Raw genomic sequence first — 22416 nt, 5'->3', positions numbered from 1 at the left:
TAGGTATCGCTGCATTATCCTCATGCAGTTCTGTACCCTGCTGAGCTGTTGTTTCCCTGCTAGGGAGATAAACCAGCACAACAGGGCAGCAGCTTAGGGCTCGTGAAGGTTTTTGCTGCTGTGTGATTTGTTCCAGCTCTGCTTTGTGGTGGTCCAGGGCTGCTCTCTGATAGGATTTGGTGTGGGACACATGGGCCTCTGTATTGATAGTTGACCATAAGTGATAAACAGGGAACTTGATGGCTAAGCAGGGAAAAAGTCCAATGCTACGGTTTTCAACACAGAAAATTTGATGTAATGTGGGGCAGAAGTGTTTTGAGTTGCTAAGTGTACTCATGCTTACATAAAGTCAGCCTTAATGCTTCTTGTGTGTCGACTTGTAGCAAAATCAACTTTGATTCTGCTTTGCACATATTTATTTTTGCTGTTCCAACGGATCTGTGTAATTGCTTATTGTTTGCTGCTGCTTCTAATGATTGCTCAAAAGATAAACATCCTCTGTGACTTTTGGAGTGCGGGTTTGTTCCTCATTTGAAGCCCATCTATGAGTGGCTATCTGCACCCCAGCTGCTGGAGTTCCTGCAGTGGGGAGGAGCACTTTCATTGCCTAGTTCAGTTTTCTCCTGTCTCCAGGGTTTCGTGCATGCTATGTCTGATCTGCAGCCCTTCCTTTCTGAGTTAATAGAGCTGGATGTTCTTGTCCTGGACACCATTGCTCTGCTCTGTGGCTGTAGGATATGGTTATCGGAGCGGCTGCTGGGACCTTTGGATTGTAGCACAGCAGCCACCTCATGCTTCTGGATACAGCACAGGAGCCAAGGCCTTGGGATGCTTGTGTGACCGCAATCTCTGCAGCACACGGGATGGCGACGTTTTGATTTGTGTGCCTCTGAATAGGGAGCTTCAGTGGATGTGTGAGAGCTGCTGTGTTACTGGAAAGGCAATATTTGTACATACCCAAGGCTGAAGTTAGACATCAACAGTTTCGCTTCCTTTTGGTATTTCTTGGTCATGCAGTCACGCAGGATGATACACTCCAAAAAGTTGCTGTAAAGCGTTTTTCAGTTTCTCGGTCTTTCCAGGCTGTTGGAGTGCTGTCTCTGCAAGCAGATCTCAGCCCTTCAACTTCTTTCTTTGTAACTCATTTGCCTGCTCCCTTCTTCCTTCCTTGCATGTTTGAATTGAATACCTTTGTTTTGGAGTATCCTGAGTTGCTGGGGGTGGTGTAGGGGCACAAAATTAGATAAGTGAATGGTTCTGATACGCCCTGAAACTTGAAAATGTAAAGGCAACAGGAGCAGTGGGCTCAATGTCTTGCAATTACTTAACAGCTGATTTATGAGTTTATAATTTGAATTTATGATATGAATTTATACTTTTTCTAGAAAAAAAAAAAAGAAATGTGAAGGTTCAGAAGGGGGAAAAAATAATGAAATAAAGTAGCGAGCAGATGTGCAGCACCAAAGCAGAAATGTCTTCTGTGATATGGGAAGGAAATCCAGCTTGGGTCACCTGCAATGCCAAGAGAGGCTACACAAACAACAAATTACTTATGCTTGCACCAGTGTTCTGGGAGAAGAAAAATCAGCATGTAGCAAAGGCATTACCTAGCTAATTGCTTGGTAGCTGCTCTGAAATTGCTTTAATATTGCCTTTTGGTGTTCTCTTCCTCAGCAGAAAAGCTTTTGCTGGTGAATAGTTAATGGTTCTGGGGGTGAGGAGCAATCAGTGAGTCCGTATGCAGCTCTCATCCCAGTGTTCTCCTGCAGCTCCTGGTGCTGCTTTCAGTGCCCTGAGTTTTTGCTGTCAGGTTTTACATTGAACGAAGCAGTGTTTATAATAAATGTAATGACTGTATGATGTGCTTCCATTTATGAGCTCCTTGGGGAAAAACGTTTTAATCGTCTTTATGTTAACATGGATAAATCAGGAACTTGTTTCCATCCATCAGGGCTTGAGACATGAAACAAAAGCCCAGCAAACTCCCAGATGGTGGCAGATTCTGGCTGTGAGCCACTGCCAGCTACAGCTCAGCCTGTCCACCAGCACATGGCTCTGGTGGATGTCACTATCTTTGGTGTCCCCTGCACCAGGGAAGGGGTCAGGTGTGATACCCATGGACTTCAGGCTCAGAGCTGTGGCTGAGCCCCCTGCCAACTTCCCAGGGCTGTGATGTGACATGGGGTGGGCATCACCTTAATGGTAGCTGGGTGTGCACAGATGGATGCACCCGTGTGGGTGCCCTGGTTCTTGCAGTCCCACTCATGCTCAGCTTCCTCTTGTTTAGGAAGGCCTGCATGGAAAAATCGATAGTGTAAAGTTCTAGCTGCTGGCACGGATCACCAGATGCTGTGAACGGAGTGTATTAATTAACGTTACTGGTCAGAACAGGCTGTCAATTTAATTAGCAAATCATTAATTAAGCGTGAGTGAATAACCAGTGTGATGGTTGCATTGCTCTCGGCAGAGACCAGAACACCTAGCAGATGAATTTCATTACCCCATCTTACAGCCAGGGAAACAGAGCAGGGAGGTGGCACCACTGGGGATGCAGTTGGTGCAGGTTTGCTCTGGCAGAGGCCCTTGTAGGAATCTACCCCTGTGCTTTTAGTGGTGCTGCAGGGCACTAAGTCAGAAGCTCAGTCTCCTCTCCTTTAGCTACCTGTCAAGGTATCCAAATTCCTTTGCACTCTGAAACTCTTTGCTTTTTGTTTTCCATATTTGATGAGAAGAGCTTTTATATCCTCTGCATCATCCATCAGCGGTCATCAAACCGCGAGTTGTAGCTGTGTGTGGTGAGGGCACCTCCTGGTTAGTCACTGCTAAAATGTGGTGTTTAATAATGACTTAAAAGCAGAACTTCAGCTGGGTGAAGTGATGTTCTGCAGATAAAGGTTGGTCGCTGTTTGTTAATGAATGTCTGTCTTTTGTCAGGGATAATTACTGCAGCTTGGTAAGAGATAAACAAGAGTTCAGGCAGAAAACAGCTGGATTTCAATCTGTTTAGAGAGAGGGATGGTGGATGTGAAGTGATTGTCCTTGGGTGTGTGACTCCTGTGCTTGCAGCTCCCATGCTACAGAGGAGGAACAGTGTGCTTTGGAGTGCAGGCACAGCTCCAGCACTGAAATACCAAGCTAGGCATAAATAACAGGAAGGTATAGATCTGTTTGTGTGCAGGGCTCCTGGTGATGTGCAGCCCTGATGGAATTCCCAACAATATTGCCTTTAAGATGCAACCTTGTCAAAAGCCAGAGCTGGCCATGCTCTGGGCAGTAGGTTTTGTCATGCATGAAGATGAACTGCGTGACCTAAATGTGGGCATAAGGGAGCTCTGGATTTCTGGATGTTGGGGTGGGAAGGGCTGTACAGTGCAGAAAGAATTCCAAGTATCTTTTTGGTTAATTCTGTTTTGTAGCGTACTGCTATGAATGTACTTCTAATGACAGTCCTGATTTCAGCAGATTCAATTACGTTTATATTCCCCTGCAGAAGGGTTGAGTTCTGCCATCCTTGATATTTCATACCAAAACTGTTTCTTGTTTTTTGTTCCCCCCCGCCCCCAGTGATTGGTTTACTTTTGTAAGGAGAAATATATTTGGACAAAATTGTCAAGTGCTGTGACCACGTACTGCTGCTGTATCCAGGACATAAAGAAGCATTCTGAATGCTGCACTTTTGTTACTGAAGCAGTGACGATCGTTTATGCTTCAAAAGAAACATCAAGTCCAAAACCAACTTGTCAGAAAGGGACGTAGGAAGCATTTGTTATGTTTGCCATTTAGATTCTGTGAAACTGAGTTTAGAAGAATGTCTGAGAGGGTCTTGTATTCTAAGCTCTGAAATGCTCCAATATCTTTTCTCTTCCTCTGCCCTTCCTGCTGCTGCTTATCTTCAGAAGTGATTTTTCAGGCTGTAATAAGAGTTTGGCAAACATGGGGGTAGCCTTTTCTCTGATGCAAATCGGCACAGCTTCATTAAGTATATTTAGTCCTAAAATTGTGATATTTTTAGGCTGTTAAAATGCCATTGTTGGTGCTCTGATAATCTTCAGTGGCTTCCATTTAGATTGCACGTTCATGGCTGATGATGTCAGACAGATCAGTTCTTATGTTGAGCTATTCTAGAGCATTACTTGGCTATTTTAGCTAAACACTTGGCTCAAGCTGAGTTTTATTAAAGAGAGCATCATAAAGTATTCTCTTCCCTCATTCCCTGCCCCCCATTCTACCCAAATGCAAAGTACTGAGGCTCAGGTGGTGATGCTGGGAGGTTCTACTTACATCAGTTGAACTCCCTGTGGATATTCTCATTTTTTGTGACTAAAAATGAACTTTGCTGGGTTCCTGCCACTCGCTGCTTTCCAAGAGAGGAAGAAAAATCAGTTTCTGATCTCTATGGAAGTAAAGAAAAACATTACAACAAGGGTGAAATCCTCCCAGCCCACAGTGCTGGAGAATCATTTGATAGAGAAAGAATACAATAATGGGGATGGAGGTTTTAGAAGAAAGCTTCCCCTGAAGAATTAATACCTGTCAACACTGGCTTTTCAGTGGGCTTAATGATTATGCCTGGAAGCTGAGATGCTGCTTTGAGAGTAGAAGCTGAATATGTAGGGGAGTATCCAATTTATGTGAGTATTGGAGGGAAACTGAAACAAGAACTCTTTTGTTGATGTAAAGTCTTCAAATGAGTTTTATTGCATAAAATAGGTAGCTCAGAGGAAGCCTTAAACCTTAGGAATTTGTTTCATTGATTCAGTGGATCTAGGATCTGTGCTAGAGCTGGTATTTGTTGACTGGGCATGAGTTCTTACAGTGAACTCTAATGCTCTTATGGAGCTACACCAGAAAGATGTTAATAGTTGTGTTAATTTTCTTATACAGCTGGAAAAAAGCCCCCCACCCCCCCCCCTTTTTTTTCCCTCTCTATTATTACTCAGCAGTGGGATTTAATTGGATTGTTTTGACTGAAAAAGGAAGTAGCATATTTTTATGGGTCTGCGTTGTGTTGTATGGTTGAACTGATAGGATGTAATTAGACACTTCATTTTGTTTCCATTTGACATCTTTTAACTAATTAGTAACTTGGATTGCTTTCTTTTGCATCGCTTTATTTTCGGTTGATTAAGTGCACTTACTTAGCTCCTTGAAGGGTACGAAATTAAGTGTGCTAATTGTGCAATGGTTTTGGCACATGCAAATTGCCTTGGTGTCACCTAAGGATAAGACTTCTGCTGGCAGTGTGGGTGCTGCTCCCTCTTTGTGCCCATGGGCAGGTGTGTCAGCTCTTTCTCTCCTCCTGTCTAGTCAGAGCTTGCTGGCCGTGGCTGAAAGGAGCTCTTGCCCCTGGGGATGGATGGTTTTCAGCTTCTCTATGTTCAGACAGACTCCTTTGGTGACTGTGGGTGGTTGGTGGTGGAAGCACCAAAGGGATCTCAAAGAGATTGTGCCTGGAATCCAGTGTACCTCATCCAAGAGCTGTCCTGAGGTAAATGGGCTACACTGTTGGGTTCTGTTGCTAATTTTAGTGAATTGTGCTTGTGAGACATTAGGTGTTAGAGAAATAATGAGAGCCGTGACATACTCAAGTACTGATTTGAACATCAGTTATTGCTGTGAGGCATTGAGTAGGATCGAACTTGTTCCTAGTAACAAGGCAAAGCCAACAGACTTGAGAATTGAAAGCCACTGAAGTTGTATTGTACTGCTGGTAGCAGCCAGCCTGAGTGTATGCAACCTCTGGTGCTGGGATGAGAGGTAAACAGGCCAGGCTTCCCTTTTACAATTAAAGCTTTCTAAATGGAATGAAGCTCTTTGGGTCTGTAAATATGAAATATAGTTGCTTTTTTTTTTTCCTCTCCTGTGCAGAGGGAGTCCTACCACATCTCACTGTTCTTGTAGTCTAGCTTAAGGCCAGATTTTGATGCTTGCACATCCAGAACTTGCTCAGAGGTGTTTGAGCCTTGAGCAGGAGCCAGGCTTGGAGCCCAGGTTGGGAGCACAGAAAGCTGTTTAAGGCTCATCAAATGGCTTTATTTTAAAGCCAGGTGTCCCCTCATGGCTCTTGGTCCATCCCAGAGGCCAGACGGCCTGCTGAGCATCCCGCACTGGGCTGCCTGCCCGCTGGGAGCCTGCTGCAGCTGGAACCCGGCCCTCCAGACAGCCAGGATGTTTGCTTTTGTAGAGTGCTGTTGTTGAGGAAATCAAGCAAAGGGATCACTTGAAAGGCCAGGCCACCTCCATGAGATTAGGCCATTAAATTATGCTCACAGCCCTCGTCTTAAAGCACCTTAGCAGGTGGGGTTGGGGTGGATGTACTTGTGATAGCAGGCATTGCTCAGGAAGCAGCTCACTTCTCCTCTGTTGGGCTGTACTCCAAGGAGTGATGCTGAGTACAGCCAAGAAGGAGCCCTGTGGCAGCTGGTGGACCTGGGCATGAGGCCTGGGGCAGGACAGCGTGCCCAGAGCCCTGCACTGCCCAGAGCTGGGTGGTAAGAGGGCAGATAAAGAGGAATGCAGAGCTTTTAAAGTATCTTAAAGCTGGATATCCTTTGCTCGGGATATTTCCTGTCCACAAGAATTTATTTTTCAACAGTGTTATTGGCAGAAAATCCACCAAATGGAAAAGGGGGGGAGGGAAACTTAGATGTTACAGCAAAAGCCTGGAAATTTCTAGTGTTCTCAGCTAAGTGAAGAACTAGAAAAGATTTGGAAAACTGAAGAACGTAGATATTTGTGTAGCTGTGTGCTAGCATGCATAATGATATATGGAGTAGTCAGTAATCAGTGCTTTTCACCACCAATAAAGCCCATCAGTTAACTCTCAGATTAAAAAAAAAAAAAAAAGAAGGCCAAGCAACTTCAGAATGTTGTTATTGCGAAGGAACAGAAGTAGCTGGTGCAAAGCATTCCAGGCTAACTTCATCCAGTCTGCTGCATGCCTTGCCTTTGTGTCTGTAATGAATTCAGGCCTAAATCATAAAGCAAGATTAATTGGCAATTTGTGATCTGGTTAATCCTTTAGTGAAACTAAATTGTGTTTAGTGCTGCAGATGCATTTGGTGTCTGCTCCCCCACGGGATGCAAGGTTTGCTTGTAACGTGGCCTGACTGCCAGGGTAGTAGCAGAGAAGTGCTTCCTGCTACCAGAATGCCTTTGTAAGGCTGTTTGTGTATGCTTCCTTCTGTAAACTTCAGATAGAATTCACTTGAATGTGGGTATGTACACTGGGATGGCTGTTTCCAACAAAGCTTTACAGCTATTAAATTCAATGAGGATTTATTGTTTACCATCTCTTTCCTTCTGTTGTTTTTGTTTCTAATAACAAGTGTTTCCATGTTTCCTTTGGGTTAAGTAACACATATAAATGTGGATGTATGTCACTTAGTGACATACATTGAGTTCCCTGGTAAAAACTTACAGAAAGAAGCGTAATCGAGAGGCGTTAACTAAGTGCTCCTGTTGCTGCCACCCTTGCACTAACAAAAGAAGAAAAGAACTCAATAGGTATGTGAAGTTCTTTCTGGAGCTTGCAGCTGGACTTTATTTTTGGAAATAGGATTATGGCGTGTATTGGAACTTCTTATCCCATTCTCTGTCTGCCCTTAGCACCCAAGAAAAGGCTTCCAAAACCAACACGGAACGTACTGTGCTGAGACTGCATTTTTGTTTTTAAGGCTGCAACGTGTTAAGACAGAAATCCAAACGGATGAGAACATCTTCGTAGTGGTGCACAAATGATTAGGAATCCTTGGTATGTGCCAGTGGCAAGAGCCGAATTCCCCTGGCCGCGCACTGCTTTGAAGTGAGCGCTGTGCAGGGCTTTGCTGTGCAGGCAGGCCTGGCTGTGGGGCTGAAGGCACACGGTGAGGGCACGCGGTTTTGTAACAGGTTAAATCCAGGATAACAAGAACGAGACATTGACATTATTCTTTTATGTCCCTTATCACTTGGCTTTCTAGCGAAAAAAAAAAGAGCAGAACCTCCCCTATATTTCTTTAGTAATCCTTTGAATTCTTATTTCTGAGCTTGATTTGAGTCCTTTGAAATCTTGAAATACTGTGTGTTAGCTATCAGTTCTGTTGTATGGGGAATGGTGGCTTGGAGCTTGTACTGAGCAGAGCCCATCTCTTATTTGTGTTGGTTTTGGGACCACTGATGGTCTTCTAAATGTTGAGGTGTAGATCAAGCTGTGATTCTCTTGCTCTGTTATACATTTTCATCTTCTTGCTGCTGATAAGGATGTATATATATATATTTAATGTTTGTTATGGCTTATTAAACTATTTTCTTGTGGTCTGCACCTTGTGTTTGACCACATCAAACTAAATATAACACAGTCTGCAATGAGGACTTCATCCCTTGTTCTGATTGGGAGCTCTATTGCTTTACCTCAGCTGTTTCCAAGCGGGTGAATAACTTGATGACAAATGCAGATCTCTGTGGGAGATCAGATGTGATCAGTGGCGCATCATGTTAGACAACATGCTTTTCCCATGGTGGCTCTTCCTGTGGTGGGTTCCCTTCCCATCCAGCTTGTCTGCTCCTCCTGCCCCTCTCCTCCTGCACCGCTCTGCTGTTGGGTGCCATCAGGTTTCTGCATTTTTCATCGCTTTTCTGATAATCTTTAGGAAATCGTAATCCTTTTACAACCCGATGCTATATCAGCATTCGTGCTATAAGCAGAAAGCAGGTGGTGGTTGTGCTAACACTTTCTCTGTTTATTATTAGTCAAAGTACTTTCTTGGTGCCTGATATATGTAAGGTTCAACTTGCTGTCAGAAAGAAGGAATTGCTAGTAACAAGATGACTTCTTAATTTAGTCATTTCAAGAAGTGTTCATAATTAGCCTTCTTCACAGATTCAAAGCATTCTTAACAATAACCGTATTATAGTCTGCCCAATTCAGATGAGAATGAACCTCATTCATTATTTTTGATCAATTACTCTTCTGAGACTTTGGTGCCTTAATGTATATGGATGAGAAAAAGGAAAATGAGAGCATTCACCTTTCCTTCAGCTACAGGAATTCCAGTTTAAAGACAAAAGCTGCAGCAGGTTGACCTTCTCATTTAAATGGTAATAAATCTTGTTCTGCTCCTCCTTGAGCAGGGAGGTCACAGAGCAAAGCAACTCAGAATGGATTTCAGGGAGCGAACTTGTGAGTGTTTAAAACTGTAATAAGCAATACATATCTCTTGCTGTGGTGCTGTAGTAGTCACTTACATTTGGCATGTTCTGAGTGCTTGCTTGATGAAGTAAGGCATCTATGGGATGGGGAGGAAGCATGCATGGTAACCTGTGAGTTGGATTTCACTTGATACAGCCGTGCTTGGGGACACAAAACAAGGTTAGAGGCAAAATCCCATGTTCAGGTTTTCATCCGGGGCTGTGGAAAAAACATTTATCAGAATTCATTAAGGGTGAGGGAGTTTCCTTAGTGAGCATCAGGAGAGGGATGAGCTGCTGTACAGCTGTTGAGTAGCAGAGGGTTTCCCTGCAACACTCTCCATTGCTTACGTAGCCACCAGCATCCTGTCTGTTGGGATTTGGTGGGTGAAATCCTATTCATACCTACTCCCCAACCCTCCAAAACCTCTTTCTTTTTTAAGATAAAGTCATTTTCCCCAGTCTCACATTCTAACCAATCTGAAGTCCATTTCTTGTGATTCAAGTCTATGTACAGGTAGTATTATGAATGTAATATTTTTGGAAGAACGATTCTTTTTTTTTCAATACTTCTTTCCAGAAAGCCAAAATGCTGTGGATGGATAAACATGAGCCATCATAAAAGTCGGTGTGGTTTTCTGAAATTTATTTGAATATTGACTTCAGGCTCTTGCACCTCCAGAGTTTGGAATGCAGCTGTGAAAATGAATTTCCTCAAGTTAGTGAGTGAAAATGAAACGGGAGCTGTGTGTTGCACGAAGCTGAAGGTAGTTTGCTTTCTGCTTTTCACCCATTGGATTTTTTTTGCTTGACTGGAATTGTGCAATTTAAAGGATGCAGAGGTGAAGTTTATTTTCAGTGGTTGAATTGATGTTATTGGAGCTGAGTGTGGCTGCATTATTAGGGAAACACAAACAAGCATAACTGTTCCCTTTGTGATTAAATCATCAGTTTGCATTCAATTATTACAGTTTCATTGTGGAATAATTTACCTTCACCCAGCTCATTTTCTAGTTCTTATTACTGCCTTGTGCATTTGTCTTTGGACTGTCCCAAAAGGATTTTATGTGGCTATCTGTGAGACCCCTGATTTATTCTACATCTTTAAAGTACGATGTTCTCCAAGGCTGTGTGACTCCCCCAGTGTGTAGGGCTGTGCCTCCAGTGGGCAGCAGCTTTTCCTCCATTTCCCTGTGGATGTGAGCAATTAATTTTTAATGGGGGCCTTCAGGTTAGTGCTGTCATACCTTAAGTGAGCAGCCTGTGCAGGCTTGGCTGGTTGTGGTTATACCTTCCAAGTTTTTAGAAAGCAGCAGGAAACTCACTGAGTATCATCTGCAGACCCGCTGCAAGAACGTCCACATTCTTTCTGTTTCATTTCCTCCCTTTCCTTCCCTGAATATTTTCCTACCTTTCAGCCCGAGCTCACAGTAACAACAAGCTGTCGTAACGTTTCCCTTGTTTTGGAGCTGGGAGCAGTAAGGTCACCGCTACAAGTAGGGTATTTTGGATGCTGTTTTTTAATTAATTAATTAAGCAAAGCTGCAGAAACTGTGCAGACTGCATGCAGATTCACTCCTTTGGGGTTATTTCCAAGGAGCCTGGCCAGCAGCATGCTGTAAGCTGGAAGGTGGGCCCTTCTCATTCCAAGCTTGTCCTCTCATTACAAACTCTGGGTCTTGTTTCATGCAGGTAACAAAACCTGAGGGTTTTCCCACTTAAAGCATGTCGCAGAGAACTTGATCTGCATTGTTTGGTGTGCTCACTGCAATGGGAGCTGCTGTATCTGGGTCCTGCTGGTGCTTGGTGCTTGTGAGCTCCACTTGGCTTTGTGTTGCCTTAATCGACTCTCTTGATTAAAAGCTGCTTTGATCTGCAGCTGTGATTTGTCTTTTAGTGTTCTCTAGGTATGGATCAACTCTGCGTAATAGCTTGTTTCTCTAGCTAGTGTAATGAGCAGGGTTTTTGCTGAAGGCACTGATGCTGCCATCAAGTAGTACTGATTGGAGAGAAAGGTGGAAGACCTTGCCTCTCTTAAACTAACAGCCAATAATCACTCTTAAATAGCATGTTATCATTTTAACAGTTGAGAAAAGTAAAACACCCCTGCCAAACTTCAGGTTATATTCTGTGAAACTGAAGAGCAATGAAACCAAGCTGGAAATTGTCTCTCTTCCTGATGCTGCGGGGCTGTGGGCTTTCAGTGCTGGGCTTTGTGTGCAGTTGGGCAGGAGCACGTTGCTGTGGGCATTCCCCTGGCTGTGCTGCAGGGCTCTCTGGCAGCAGCAATGCTGGGTGCCCACTTGGAGCAGCCGGGTGGGAGCTGCACATCACAAGGTTTCCCACCAGAGCACAATGAGTGACTTTGTCAGCACGGCGTCAGCCTGGAGTCAGGTTAGCAGGGATCGGCTGAAACAAAAGCATTCGCAGTGCATGAAGGTGTGCTGGAGCCTTGCTGTAAATGGAGTTTGGTATGCTTGCTTTTCAAGTGCTGCAGATTGATGTGATAGATAGTCTTTTTTTTTTTTTTTTTCTTTCTTTTTTTTTTTTCTTCATGGTTTAATTAGTATTTTTGGAAAAAAAAACAACCCACAAAATAAAACACCATTTGGTTTCAGTTGATTCTTCCCTGAGCAGGAATTCTGGAAGAGATAACTGAAGTCTTTGTGATACTATTCCTTGGGCTTTACCTGGAGAGTGAGGTTGAAGGGGAGGGTGTTTATCACCAGCCTGCCATGCTTATCGTGCTGGGACTGTGATTAATAGTTTGGTTATTAAATGTAGGAAGAAAGCAAACAGGTGAGGCACACTGCTTATCTGCTTCACACCTTTCCTTAAGAACTTTGTGTGTTGGTGTGTTCCTGGGTATGTGCACAGTGTCAGAACGCCAGCCCTGTGGAGCTGTGTACTTAGGCATACCACTAATAATACTTTTAAATGCACCTGAAGACATAACTGTGTCTTTATATGTAACAAAGGGCAGTGAAGCTGTGGAGAGCAGCTGAGGGGATGGAGTGGTTTGGTCTGGAGCAGAGGAGGCTCAGGAGAGACCTTATGGCTCTGTGCAGCTCCTTGAGAGCAGGCTTGGTGAGGTGGGGGGTCAGCCTACACTCCCAGATAACAGCAATAGGATGAGAAGCGGTGGCCTCAAGTTGTGCCAGAAAAAGTTCAGGATATGAAGAAGCATTTCTTCTGATAAAGAGCAGTGGTGCAGTGGCGCGGCTGCCCAGGGAGTGGTGGAGTTACCATCCCTGGAAGTGTTTCAGAACCATGAGGATGTGGCACTGAGGGATGTGGGCATGGGGGGATGGGTTGGGGTTGAGGATCTTAGAACTCTTTCCCAACATTAATGATTCTGTGAAAACTCTGAGGGATTGAGACCCAGGTTGTAGACAGGTGTAGGTCTGGGTTGGAAGGTATTGTTTCTCCTCAAGCAAATGGTTGGAATGATTTGGTATTTACTTGAAACAGTGTTTAAACATACTCAGTGTATTTTATGGCATTATGAATTACATTTACAAATGGCTTTTGATGGAGAAAACGAGGCCACATGGAGTTCAGGGAACCCAAAAAGGGTTATCAGTAGATAGTGGGCGTTTTGGCAGATGGGAGTGCTGGAACTGACATGTTCTAATTTGTAAATTCTTGGTATTGCAATTAGGGAAGTCACAGGGAGAGGGGTAACCACGAACTATTGGTGTGCTTTTGAGTTCCATTTCTGTGCTGTGATTAACATAGAGAGAGATGAGGACAGAAATGTGTGAAGCCTTTGAAGAAGGAAAGTGGTACAAATAACAGATGGGAGTAGCTGTTACCTTTTAGCTTCAAGAAAAGGCACAGAGAAATGTGAACTGTGAGAAAGAGTTGCATGCAAGTCTTATTATTTGTATTCTACTGTTATGTCAGCAGCACAAGCTGCAGCCGTTGTTTTTATGCTGTAGAACTGAGTCAGAGCAGGAGGTTGGTTTGCTTTAACAATACCGCTTACGGAAGTGAAAATGCTGTAAAGTCAATGAATTCATTTGTGTTCTTGTGTAGCTATAACAGGAGTAACATCCCTGGATGTTTCTTTCACCCTGTGCTTTGTTCCCTTGCCCTCAGTGCCACTGTCTGGCTGTGAGTGTCTCTGGGGCACGCTGGCCTCCAGTCCCATACAGCTTTCCTTTGGGAAGCTTTCATGATATTCTCCTCTGGAACACCAGAGAAAGCTGGTTTGCCTTTGGTAAAAGGCTGCTTTGTGCAACAGCTTGCTTTATTCTGGTATTTCATCACAGCTATTATCAGTTGATTAGTTGTACTCACCTGCTGAAATAAGATGCTCCCGCGCTATGCTGTCTGACCTCATCTCATTCCTGATGCTCACCTCTGAGCCGCCTTTGAAGTTCTGGTGCCAGCCTGGTCTCTGGGTCCTCTGTCCTTGTCATTTTATTATAGGCTGTCTGACCTTGCTTTGTCTTGGGATTTATTATGACAAATCAGAACAAGCAAATATATTCCACAGGGTGCTTCTAGACTGCAGGCAGGCTGGGGTTGTAAGAGCCATCTTCATGGGAGATGTCTGTCTTTAAGTTGAAGGAACTGCCTAGCTGAGAAGATGCTTAGCATTTAAGGCCTCTGGGTTATTCCAGTTCATCCCACATTTGAACAGGGATCCCTTTTTGTTTGGCTGTTCCTAAATTGCAGGTGTACCTGCTGAGGATGTGGCTGATAGGATTGCAAATGGATATAAAATATCAGAGCTCCAGATCTTGAGAAGTATATTGTCAAATGTCAGGCTTAAATAATTGCAAACCAGTGTAAATCTCATCATAGCAGAGCTATCTGGGTAGTTGCTTTACTAATCTCACTGTAGTACAACTTCATCAACTTCCCTTTATCTCTTACTGAACTGAATGCTTCTGATAGCTCTAGTCTTCGCAGGTGAGATGTATCATAGACACGAAATTGTGTCATTGTTTAAAATAAAAACAAACCAAAGGGGAAAACCCACTGAGGAATCATAGTTTAAAGTGGTTGCTTTTGCTTTCCAGCCCTGGAGATGGGCGGTAGCTGCGTGGTGCCTGGCTGCCTCTCACACCCCAGCCAGCTCTGGGGGCAGGCCTTCTCACTGGTGTGTTTTCTCTGCCATTATGGACTTAAAGAAAAATAATAGAATCATATATTTCTCCAAAACTGTTACAAATAAGCCTGTCTGTTTGGATGCTTTCAAGTTAATCTGCCTCGCTAGCAATTAAACACGGAAAGAATGCTTTTAGGTTTAAATGGTTCTTCAGACGGATGTGATTTAACGAAGCTAATGAACACCCATCAGACAAGACAAATTCCAGACTGTTTGTGCCTTGACCAACCATCTGTGCACATACCTCCAGGTACTGCTCATGTCTCAAGAGGCTTTTCTCTATGAACAATTAGTGCTCTTTTCGGAACTGGAGTGGCAAGCCAAGGCAGGAGCCTCTTGAAGGCAGCTATGTTCAACGCGGTGCTTCCCCTGCTTTTGCATGAGAATATACCGGTATTGTGGATGTTTTAACAAGGCTTACGTTTCCACATGTACAGCATGAAGTGCAGAAACATGAAAACTGGGCTGTCATCTGTCACACGTGAGCCCCAGCACTAACAGTGGTCCGAACTGGGAGCTATGCCCTCTGGGAGCCTTCCCAATGGATCAGGTGCTCACTTTAAATTCTTAGCATCTGAATGTGTCCTTATGTAAACAAGTTTGTGGGTGTGGGTGTTCATGTCTGCATAGATGGGTGCATACATGCCGATTTTTTTTCCTGATTGCTTCTCCTCTTATGGATGCAGTTCAAAATCCCTTTGGAAGAAGAACTGATCTCTTCAACTGTGCGGTGCTGTGGTTTGACATACCGGGCTTGGGTAGGATTCCTCAGTTCCACAAACAAACTTCTGGCACATAGCAAACAGTTCCTAAATGCCTCTTTTAACTGAAGGTTAACGGCTGCAAACCTGAAAGGGTTTTCTTATTCTGTGTTTCGCTTCGTTTCTTCCCTTACGTGAGATTCCTTCTAGAAGGATTTGAGCCTTCCTTTTATGGAGTTCTATGCAGGGTGATGTGGGATTCCCATGTTATCTGTGATGCCACACCTGTTTCAATCACGTCGAAGCTATATGAGGTGGTTCCTGCTCCTTTGTACCCATGCTGGCTATGCCAACATTGGAATTCTCCATTGCTTGGGCTGGAAAGAGATGTAACTGTTCCTTTGGAAGATGTATACCGTGTTTCAAATGGTGTCAACAGTAGCTTCGCAGATGCAACTTTGTGGCTTTTCTGGGCTGTATGTTGCATTTTTAGGGGCCTGAATTGCTCCACTTAAGCCCTGTGCTAAAAGGAGAATGTCCTTGGCTTATTCCCCCCATTAATTGCATGGGAGAGACCTTCTAGGAACGGTTAGCAGTGGTTATCTGTGTGTGGTTCAAACTGTGGCTGGAATTTCAGGCTACTTCTGACGTAACCTGTTGGGTCACACTAATTTTCCATACATGGAAATTGGTTTTAGATGGCTGCACTTTGTTCTGTGTTTTTTCTATTTTTTTTTCCCTGTTGCCATGTGTAACTAATTTATATGTTACTAATTCACATATTGAATTAATTTAAGGGAACAGAGTCATCTCAGTGATCAGTGGAGGGGCACAGTGTTGGAAAATCAGGTTTGTAGCAGTAACTTGCAAACATCAGAAGGACTGGAGCTTGGATTGGGGACAGAGCCTGAAACTGGGTGGCTGTCCCAGCTCTCACTGTGGCTGATGTCTGTGTTCCTGGAGGGGGGGGGGGGGAGGGAATTCTGCCTCTGCCTCAGTGCTGCCGTTTCTTAGCTTAGCCTGAGCCAAACCTGGGGAATGCAGACGCACAGGAAATGTCTTTTTTATATATTTAAATATAGTCAGCTTTCTAGACAAAACCCCAAATTTGAGTTAGTACCTGGAGGTGGGGGGGGGGGGAAGAGAAAAGTAAAAGCTGTGGGTTAGTGTTTGGCAGTTTGTATTTTAAGTAAGGAGGAGTTCTCATATCCTGAAATGTGACCTGGTGCTGTGAGCCTTTGCCTGCTGTTTTCTTCCCGTGATGTTCCTGAATTTGTATGGAGTGGGGAAATGTGTATTCAGACTTCTCTGTATGAAGGAAACTGGGTTATCTGAGGGAGGAGAAGCTCCAGTTTTTAGGAGGGATGTGAATGCGTGGTGAATAAATCAGTTCTAAGGCAAACATTTGAGAATAAACTAAAAAGCATGTGAAGCAGTTTCCAGGATGGTTGGCTTTGGTGTAAAGCCTGCCAGCCCTGCAGTAGACGTCTTAACCCTGTCTGATCAGCTCTGCCTGCAGTACCTCTCACTGAGATGCTGTTAGAAAGAAGCCTGTGGCCAACTGGGTGCTGCAGCCAGCACTGCTGCTGGCGGAGCTGTGCCAGACCTGACAGATGAAGGAAGCTCTCTCTCTATTTCTTCTTTGGTTTTCTTTCTTTTCCCCCTCTAAAGCGAGGCAAGTGCAGACATGGCTGTAGTGACAAACCATTAATAAAGCTAAAGGAATGCAGCTGTAAAACTTTAAATAATGACATATAGCAAATAAATGTCAACATATTGGTTGTGCCTGGAATGGAAATATTACTAGGAAAATATGTAGCTTGAAGCTAGTCTGTGGTTTGTTTTTTTGCTTCTTTTTTTTTCCCCCTTAAGAAAATAGAAATAGCATGACGCTTAAAGTCCTGAGGCTTTCAGGCTGTGGATGTGTTGTGTGTTGGGGGGGGGGGGGGGGGGAAGAGAGTGGGTATTGTTTCCCATGGTTTCAAAATAGTTTATATGAAGCTTGCATTCTCTGAAAATCGTCTTATCTATTCATGTATGTATAAATATGTGCTTACAACTCTATAGATGTGTAATGTATATAGCCACAGTAGTTAGAGTTATAAGTAATAATGGATTGAATTGGTCTGTTTTCTCTATGTTAGCCTTTTGCCGTGCTTTATGTGGTCACATGCAGCTAAGAAATGATTCAGAAGCTCACGTTTATTTGTTCACTATCTAAAACCAAGCCACAAATCCACCCAAGCCCAACCAATGAGCCCACACAGTGCATTGCCCTGCTGCCTCACCCAAAGAACCCCAGACTTACAGCATTGAGTTCTGAGCTTGAATCTCTCTAAGAATTAAACCTTGAGACTTTGAGGTAATGAGAACAAAAATATTAAGGAGTAAACTCCAAATATTGCAAAACATAAAGGTAGGAAATGTGCCGAGCTAAGTACAAAGGCAAAACATTCTCTTTGTACCCTGAGTTTGCAGTGAATATGGAATTGCTGGGAGGACTCTGGGATTCTCTGATGTGAGGGACTGAGGAGACTGTTGGTCTCTAAGGCTCATTTGCACGTTTCTTGTGCAAGGAGTCTGGAGAAATGGTGGCATTATGTAATCCTAGTCATCAAAGAGTTGGGTTATTAACCCAGTGTGGTGGTACCGTTAATGCTGAATTCAGACTTGTTTTTACAAAGCAACATCCCTGTAGTTCTAGTGGTGGCGTGATAACACACTGATTAGCTTCTCTGTTGGATTGTGGCTAAGTGAAAGTCTGCTCTGTGTTGTAGGTGCTGGTTCACACTGTTACAGTGTGAACACTGTGTTCCTAGATGGAAAATCAAGATATTTGGTTTTGATCCGTGGATATTACAAAAGCAGCTTGCTACTTGATTGGCAAAGTCCACAAAACCACGAGAGGGTTTTACAGAGTCTCTAACTGATGCTTCTCTTGCAGGAAGCCCGTTGAGGAAAATTCTCCATGAATGTACGTCACAATGATGATGACCGACCAAATCCCGCTGGAGCTGCCACCGCTGCTGAACGGGGAGGTAGCCATGATGCCTCACATTGTGAATGGCGACGGATCACAGCAGGTCAGAGAGCTTTGGGTCCTTTTGCGTTACCAAAAGAGTATTCTAAAGAGGGGTTGAGGTGGGGTTCTACGTCCAACTGAATTTCCCCATCAGTGATGATTCAGCAGACTTGCTTGGCAGATGCCTCCATTGCCCGTAAGCTAACTTCTCATCTGATGTTTCAGAGCAAGAACTGCTGACACACTGCAGTTAGGATCACTGTGATGCACAAATACGACTCAGCAGAATGCTTCAGAGTAGTGTCATTTTCCTCCATACACATTTATTGGATCATATTTGTAGATCTTAAACGAGGAAAAACTCACCTTCTCTTTGTGTGTACTTGTAGCTGGAATACAGTTTTCTTCAGGATTTTTTTGCCTGTAATTTGCAAGAGCCCTCATATATTGATTGCACTACTAGCTGTCATTGTTCTTTATTACTTTTCTCCTATTCCTGAAGCTGTAGTTGATGTTTTAACCATTTAGAAGGGTAGTTCTAATTTCATACAGTTTTAGAACAAGAGCTTTGCTTCATCTCCATGGAATGCAGCAGCAAATGGACTAATTAGTTGCTTTTAATGTCATTTTAAATGGTACGTGATTACTGAAATAGACTTATCTCCATTACTTGTGAGGTGGGAACAGATTTGTTCCATGTAAGAATGACTTCCTTAATAAAGATGCTTTGCATTACCCTATAAGTAGGTGGAAGCTTTACAAGGATGTACTTGCCCAGGGTGTGATTGCAGTCCCTGTTAGAAGCTGGTGGTAGGAAGGCATTGGAGCCCAGCTGGTGAGAGGCCTGGCTGTAGGACAGGATGCAGAGCTGTGCTGTGGCTGTGCTCAGCAGTGCTGAACCTGAGACAGAAGATTTTCCTCATAGGATCAGTTCCTAAATGTGTATAAAAGAGTGGACTGAAGCTGGTAAAGCCTTTAGCTGGTACCAGCAGCCAGATGGAGAGGGCTGCAGAGGGGGATCCTGCCAGTACACGCTGCTGTAATGTAAGGCTACTATATGGGAACATTTGATGTTGCTGCCTCCCTGGGAATAAGTACTGCAGAGCTGTGCAGGGCAGAGCTGAGGATAGCTTTGCCTGTCAGTAATCTCCCTTCTCTGCACTACCCAAAATGGCATTGATAACACCCACCTTTTTTTCCCCTCTTTTAATTTTCCCACACTTTAATACAGTCATCCATAGTGGAAACGAATGCTTTCATGTCCCTTCCAGAGCTGCTGCTCACTCTGTTTCTGTTTCTAATCCACTTGTCACTGCTGTGGGGGTTCTGGGATTTACAATCCATCTTCTGCTCCAGGCGTTTCAGCAGCTTCCCGTAGGTGCTGAGCTGTGTGCTGCAGAGTGCTGGGAGTGTGAAGTCAGGAGGTCTGTCTGTACAGAATAGAACACTCTGCTTTTGGGGTAGGTTCATTTTTATCTGGTACAATCTCTGCAGCAGCACAGCGAGGCTTTTTTTTTGCTGGCACCTGCTTGAGAAGGTGCTCGTGCCAAGCCCTGGTGCTTTCATTGTCTGAGCAGGCGCTGCACTTAGTGCTTGTGTGTGCTTGCTCTTGCCTTTTAGGGTCATAAACATGGAATAAAGGATATCAGAGTATGTCTGATCTTCAGATACATGTATATATATATATATATATATATATATATATATATATATATATATATCTTCAGATATATATATATCCTGTCTGAAGATCGGTTCTGAATGCTGCTCCCTCTTTGTATGAAGTATAGAGAAAAACAAGTGTAAGCAGGAGAATTGTGGTGCTCTGTACACTTACAAGTCGCTGCTTACTCGTTAAGATGTGGCAAGTGTCTGCCTATGGATTTTGCCTGATAAAGTCTTCTATTCCTATGGGCTTGAAATGATGGTATGGTTGGATCCTTCATGCTGGAGTCTGCTCTGAAGATTTGTGTCTGAAGATTAGGTGAGAAGGCAAGCTGTAAACCTCCATTGGTTCCTGGCCCTGCTGGTACCCAAGGTGTGGGGATAGGGATGTACACCCTCCTGCACCCCTTAATGGCTTCTGCAGCACTGAGAGCACAACTGTTGGGTTGAAGAAATGTCACGTTCAAACATTACAGTGAAGCAAATGTGGTTTTCTTTTCACAGGTCTTTTTGGTTCAAGTGAATCCAGGTGAAACCTTTACAATAAGGGCTGAGGATGGAACCCTGCAGTGCATTCAAGGTAAGAGGGTACTGGGACGTGCAGGTGAACATTTGACTGTGTTGCAAAAAACGTGCTCAAAACTTAATGCTCTGAGCTCTGTGAAAATGTGGTATGCAGCTCTGAATATACAGTGGAATGCTCATGAATGAGAAGCTGCAGGTGTGGCTGCTGTATCTATTACAGGACTTCAGTATCTCAGAAATGAGTCATTTTGGTCATTTAATCAGTGTTTTTAATGCGTGTTTCTCTATAACCAAATGCTAAATACAAGTAAGAGTTAGTGAGTTGTAGTTGTAGTTGGTAAAGATTAAATGGATATGGAGGGGGAAAAAGTTGTTTTCCTGGGGGCACTGGGAGTGACAGAAAATGAATAGAGATACTCAGAGTGCTTGGAGAATTCATTGGTTTTGAGCAGAATTTTTAATTGGTTCTTTAATTGGCTCTTTATAACTAGAGCTGGCTAATTATGTTGTATTAAATAAAAGCGTGTGAGCAGTCTTTTGCTCTTTTACTTCTCTCTAAAATTGTGTAAATATGATAAACAGTGCTTCTCTCTATTTTGATGAGGGGGACCACACAAAATCTTTTAATGGGTCTGAAGGGAGAAGTGACAAAAGACTTTTCAGGCTGTGTATTAAGTGCTATATAAAGAAGTTTCTACCTCAAGGCAAACACAACTTTGAAGGGAAGCAGATAATTCCCTAGGTAAAATTCAACCTGCAGTAAATACAGGAAAGTCTGATCAAAGTTTAAAGAGAATAGACTTTGCTGTACTGCTTTCAGTGATAGTTTTTTGAGCTGAAGGCTTTTATGCTGTTAGAAGGGAGGTAGGTGGTGTTGTTTTTTCCATCTCTTATGCCATTAGGCAGCAATCTCAATGTCTTAGCCATTCAAAAACCTTTCCTTAAAAAGTAGTAAGGGGGAAAATCTAATAGTCAATCAGTGATAATTTTCTAGCTAGTAAATTAAGTCTTTATTTTTGACTGTGGTTGTTCTGGTGGTTTCCTTTGTGCATGCTCTAACCCTGTGCGGCACGTTCCTGTGTCTCATAGTGCCTTGTTGCCAATGGTATGTGGGAACGTTGGTAAGGAATGCCTCCGCATGCCCCTGCAGCAGCACACAGTGACAGTCTGTCTGAAGGCTGACATCATTTGTCCAAAGGTTAGCTGAATGCTCAGTCCTGGTAGACTGGGGATGCAATCCTACTAATGTCATTGCTATGCAGAACCCTGTTTCAGGAGTTTCCCAGATCTAAAGTCATCAAAATAAACAGGAGGTGATGAGACTTCTTTATTTGTTGTCTTTCCAAATATTCAGTTTTTTAAAACAAAAATGTGGAGCAATGTCATCAGAAGAAGTTTTTCAGGATAAGATCACCCAAGAGAACAGGGACGTGTGTGTCCATGAGCTGTTTGGACGTACCTAAGATGTGGGTGTGTTTGTTGCTCAAAATTTCATCCCCATGGAAATAAGAAATTAATAGTTGTTTGTGATAGACGTTACAGAAGCTCCTCTGAACACCATCCACGACTGTTCAGTCTTGATGAGTAATAATAGCAGCAATTTAGAATTACTTGTTGAGATTTATAGCCAATGTGCTGTGTGGTAAGAAGTTGGTCCATATGGCAATTAACAGAGTAATAAAGCTGTGTGCTTCTATGTGAAATGAATGCTTATCTATTGGCTAGTATATTACTTCTTCCATTATAAATAAATGATGACAGTATTTGTAATTGTTTTTCATGTTCTAAGTGTTGTTTAGACAATGTATTTAAATGAATATAACTTGAAACCCCATTATTCCACATCCCCTATATTTTAACCTACTTGTGCTGGCAGGGTTTGGTTGGTACTCGTCAGCAATCCGATAAAGTTCACTTAGAGTCTGTGGTGTAAGATGGTCTCTTATTTGGTAGAGCTGTTGTATTGACAACAAGCCTATGCATGCTCTCTTGTATACGCTGTGTAAGTTCTGAACAATTCTGATATTGTTTTCAGGTTGAAGTTGCAACTTGTGTGTGACTGAAATATTTCTACTGCTGGACTGAGTGTGTGCTTCAAACTTGGACCATTATCTGATTATATAATGCAGTCAGATAAAAACAACCTCCCCCAGTCCTGAGAAACCACACCTCTAAAATGCTGTGAAACTGGAATAAGTGTGTACCTGTAATTGAGC

General features: G+C 43.3%; 1 protein-coding gene across 2 annotated transcripts in view; it reads left to right on the top strand.

Moving 5' to 3' along the window:
• Positions 1-22416, top strand: part of FNDC3B (fibronectin type III domain containing 3B) — a 135095-nt gene that overhangs the window by 5569 nt on the left and 107110 nt on the right. For both annotated transcript variants that reach the window (XM_015871958.3, XM_085513675.1), the window contains exons 2-3: positions 17933-18071; positions 20180-20255. In XM_015871958.3, coding sequence (XP_015727444.2) covers positions 17961-18071; positions 20180-20255 — 187 coding nt within the window. In that variant the 5' untranslated portion in view covers positions 17933-17960. The remainder of the gene's footprint in view (positions 1-17932; positions 18072-20179; positions 20256-22416) is intronic.

Source organism: Coturnix japonica, chromosome 12 (assembly GCF_054131305.1).
Source record: "Coturnix japonica strain WE chromosome 12, WE-NBRP24, whole genome shotgun sequence".
Classification (NCBI taxonomy): domain Eukaryota; kingdom Metazoa; phylum Chordata; class Aves; order Galliformes; family Phasianidae; genus Coturnix; species Coturnix japonica.
Note: the sequence above shows the minus strand (reverse complement) of the source record. Positions and strands in the feature narration are given on the sequence as shown.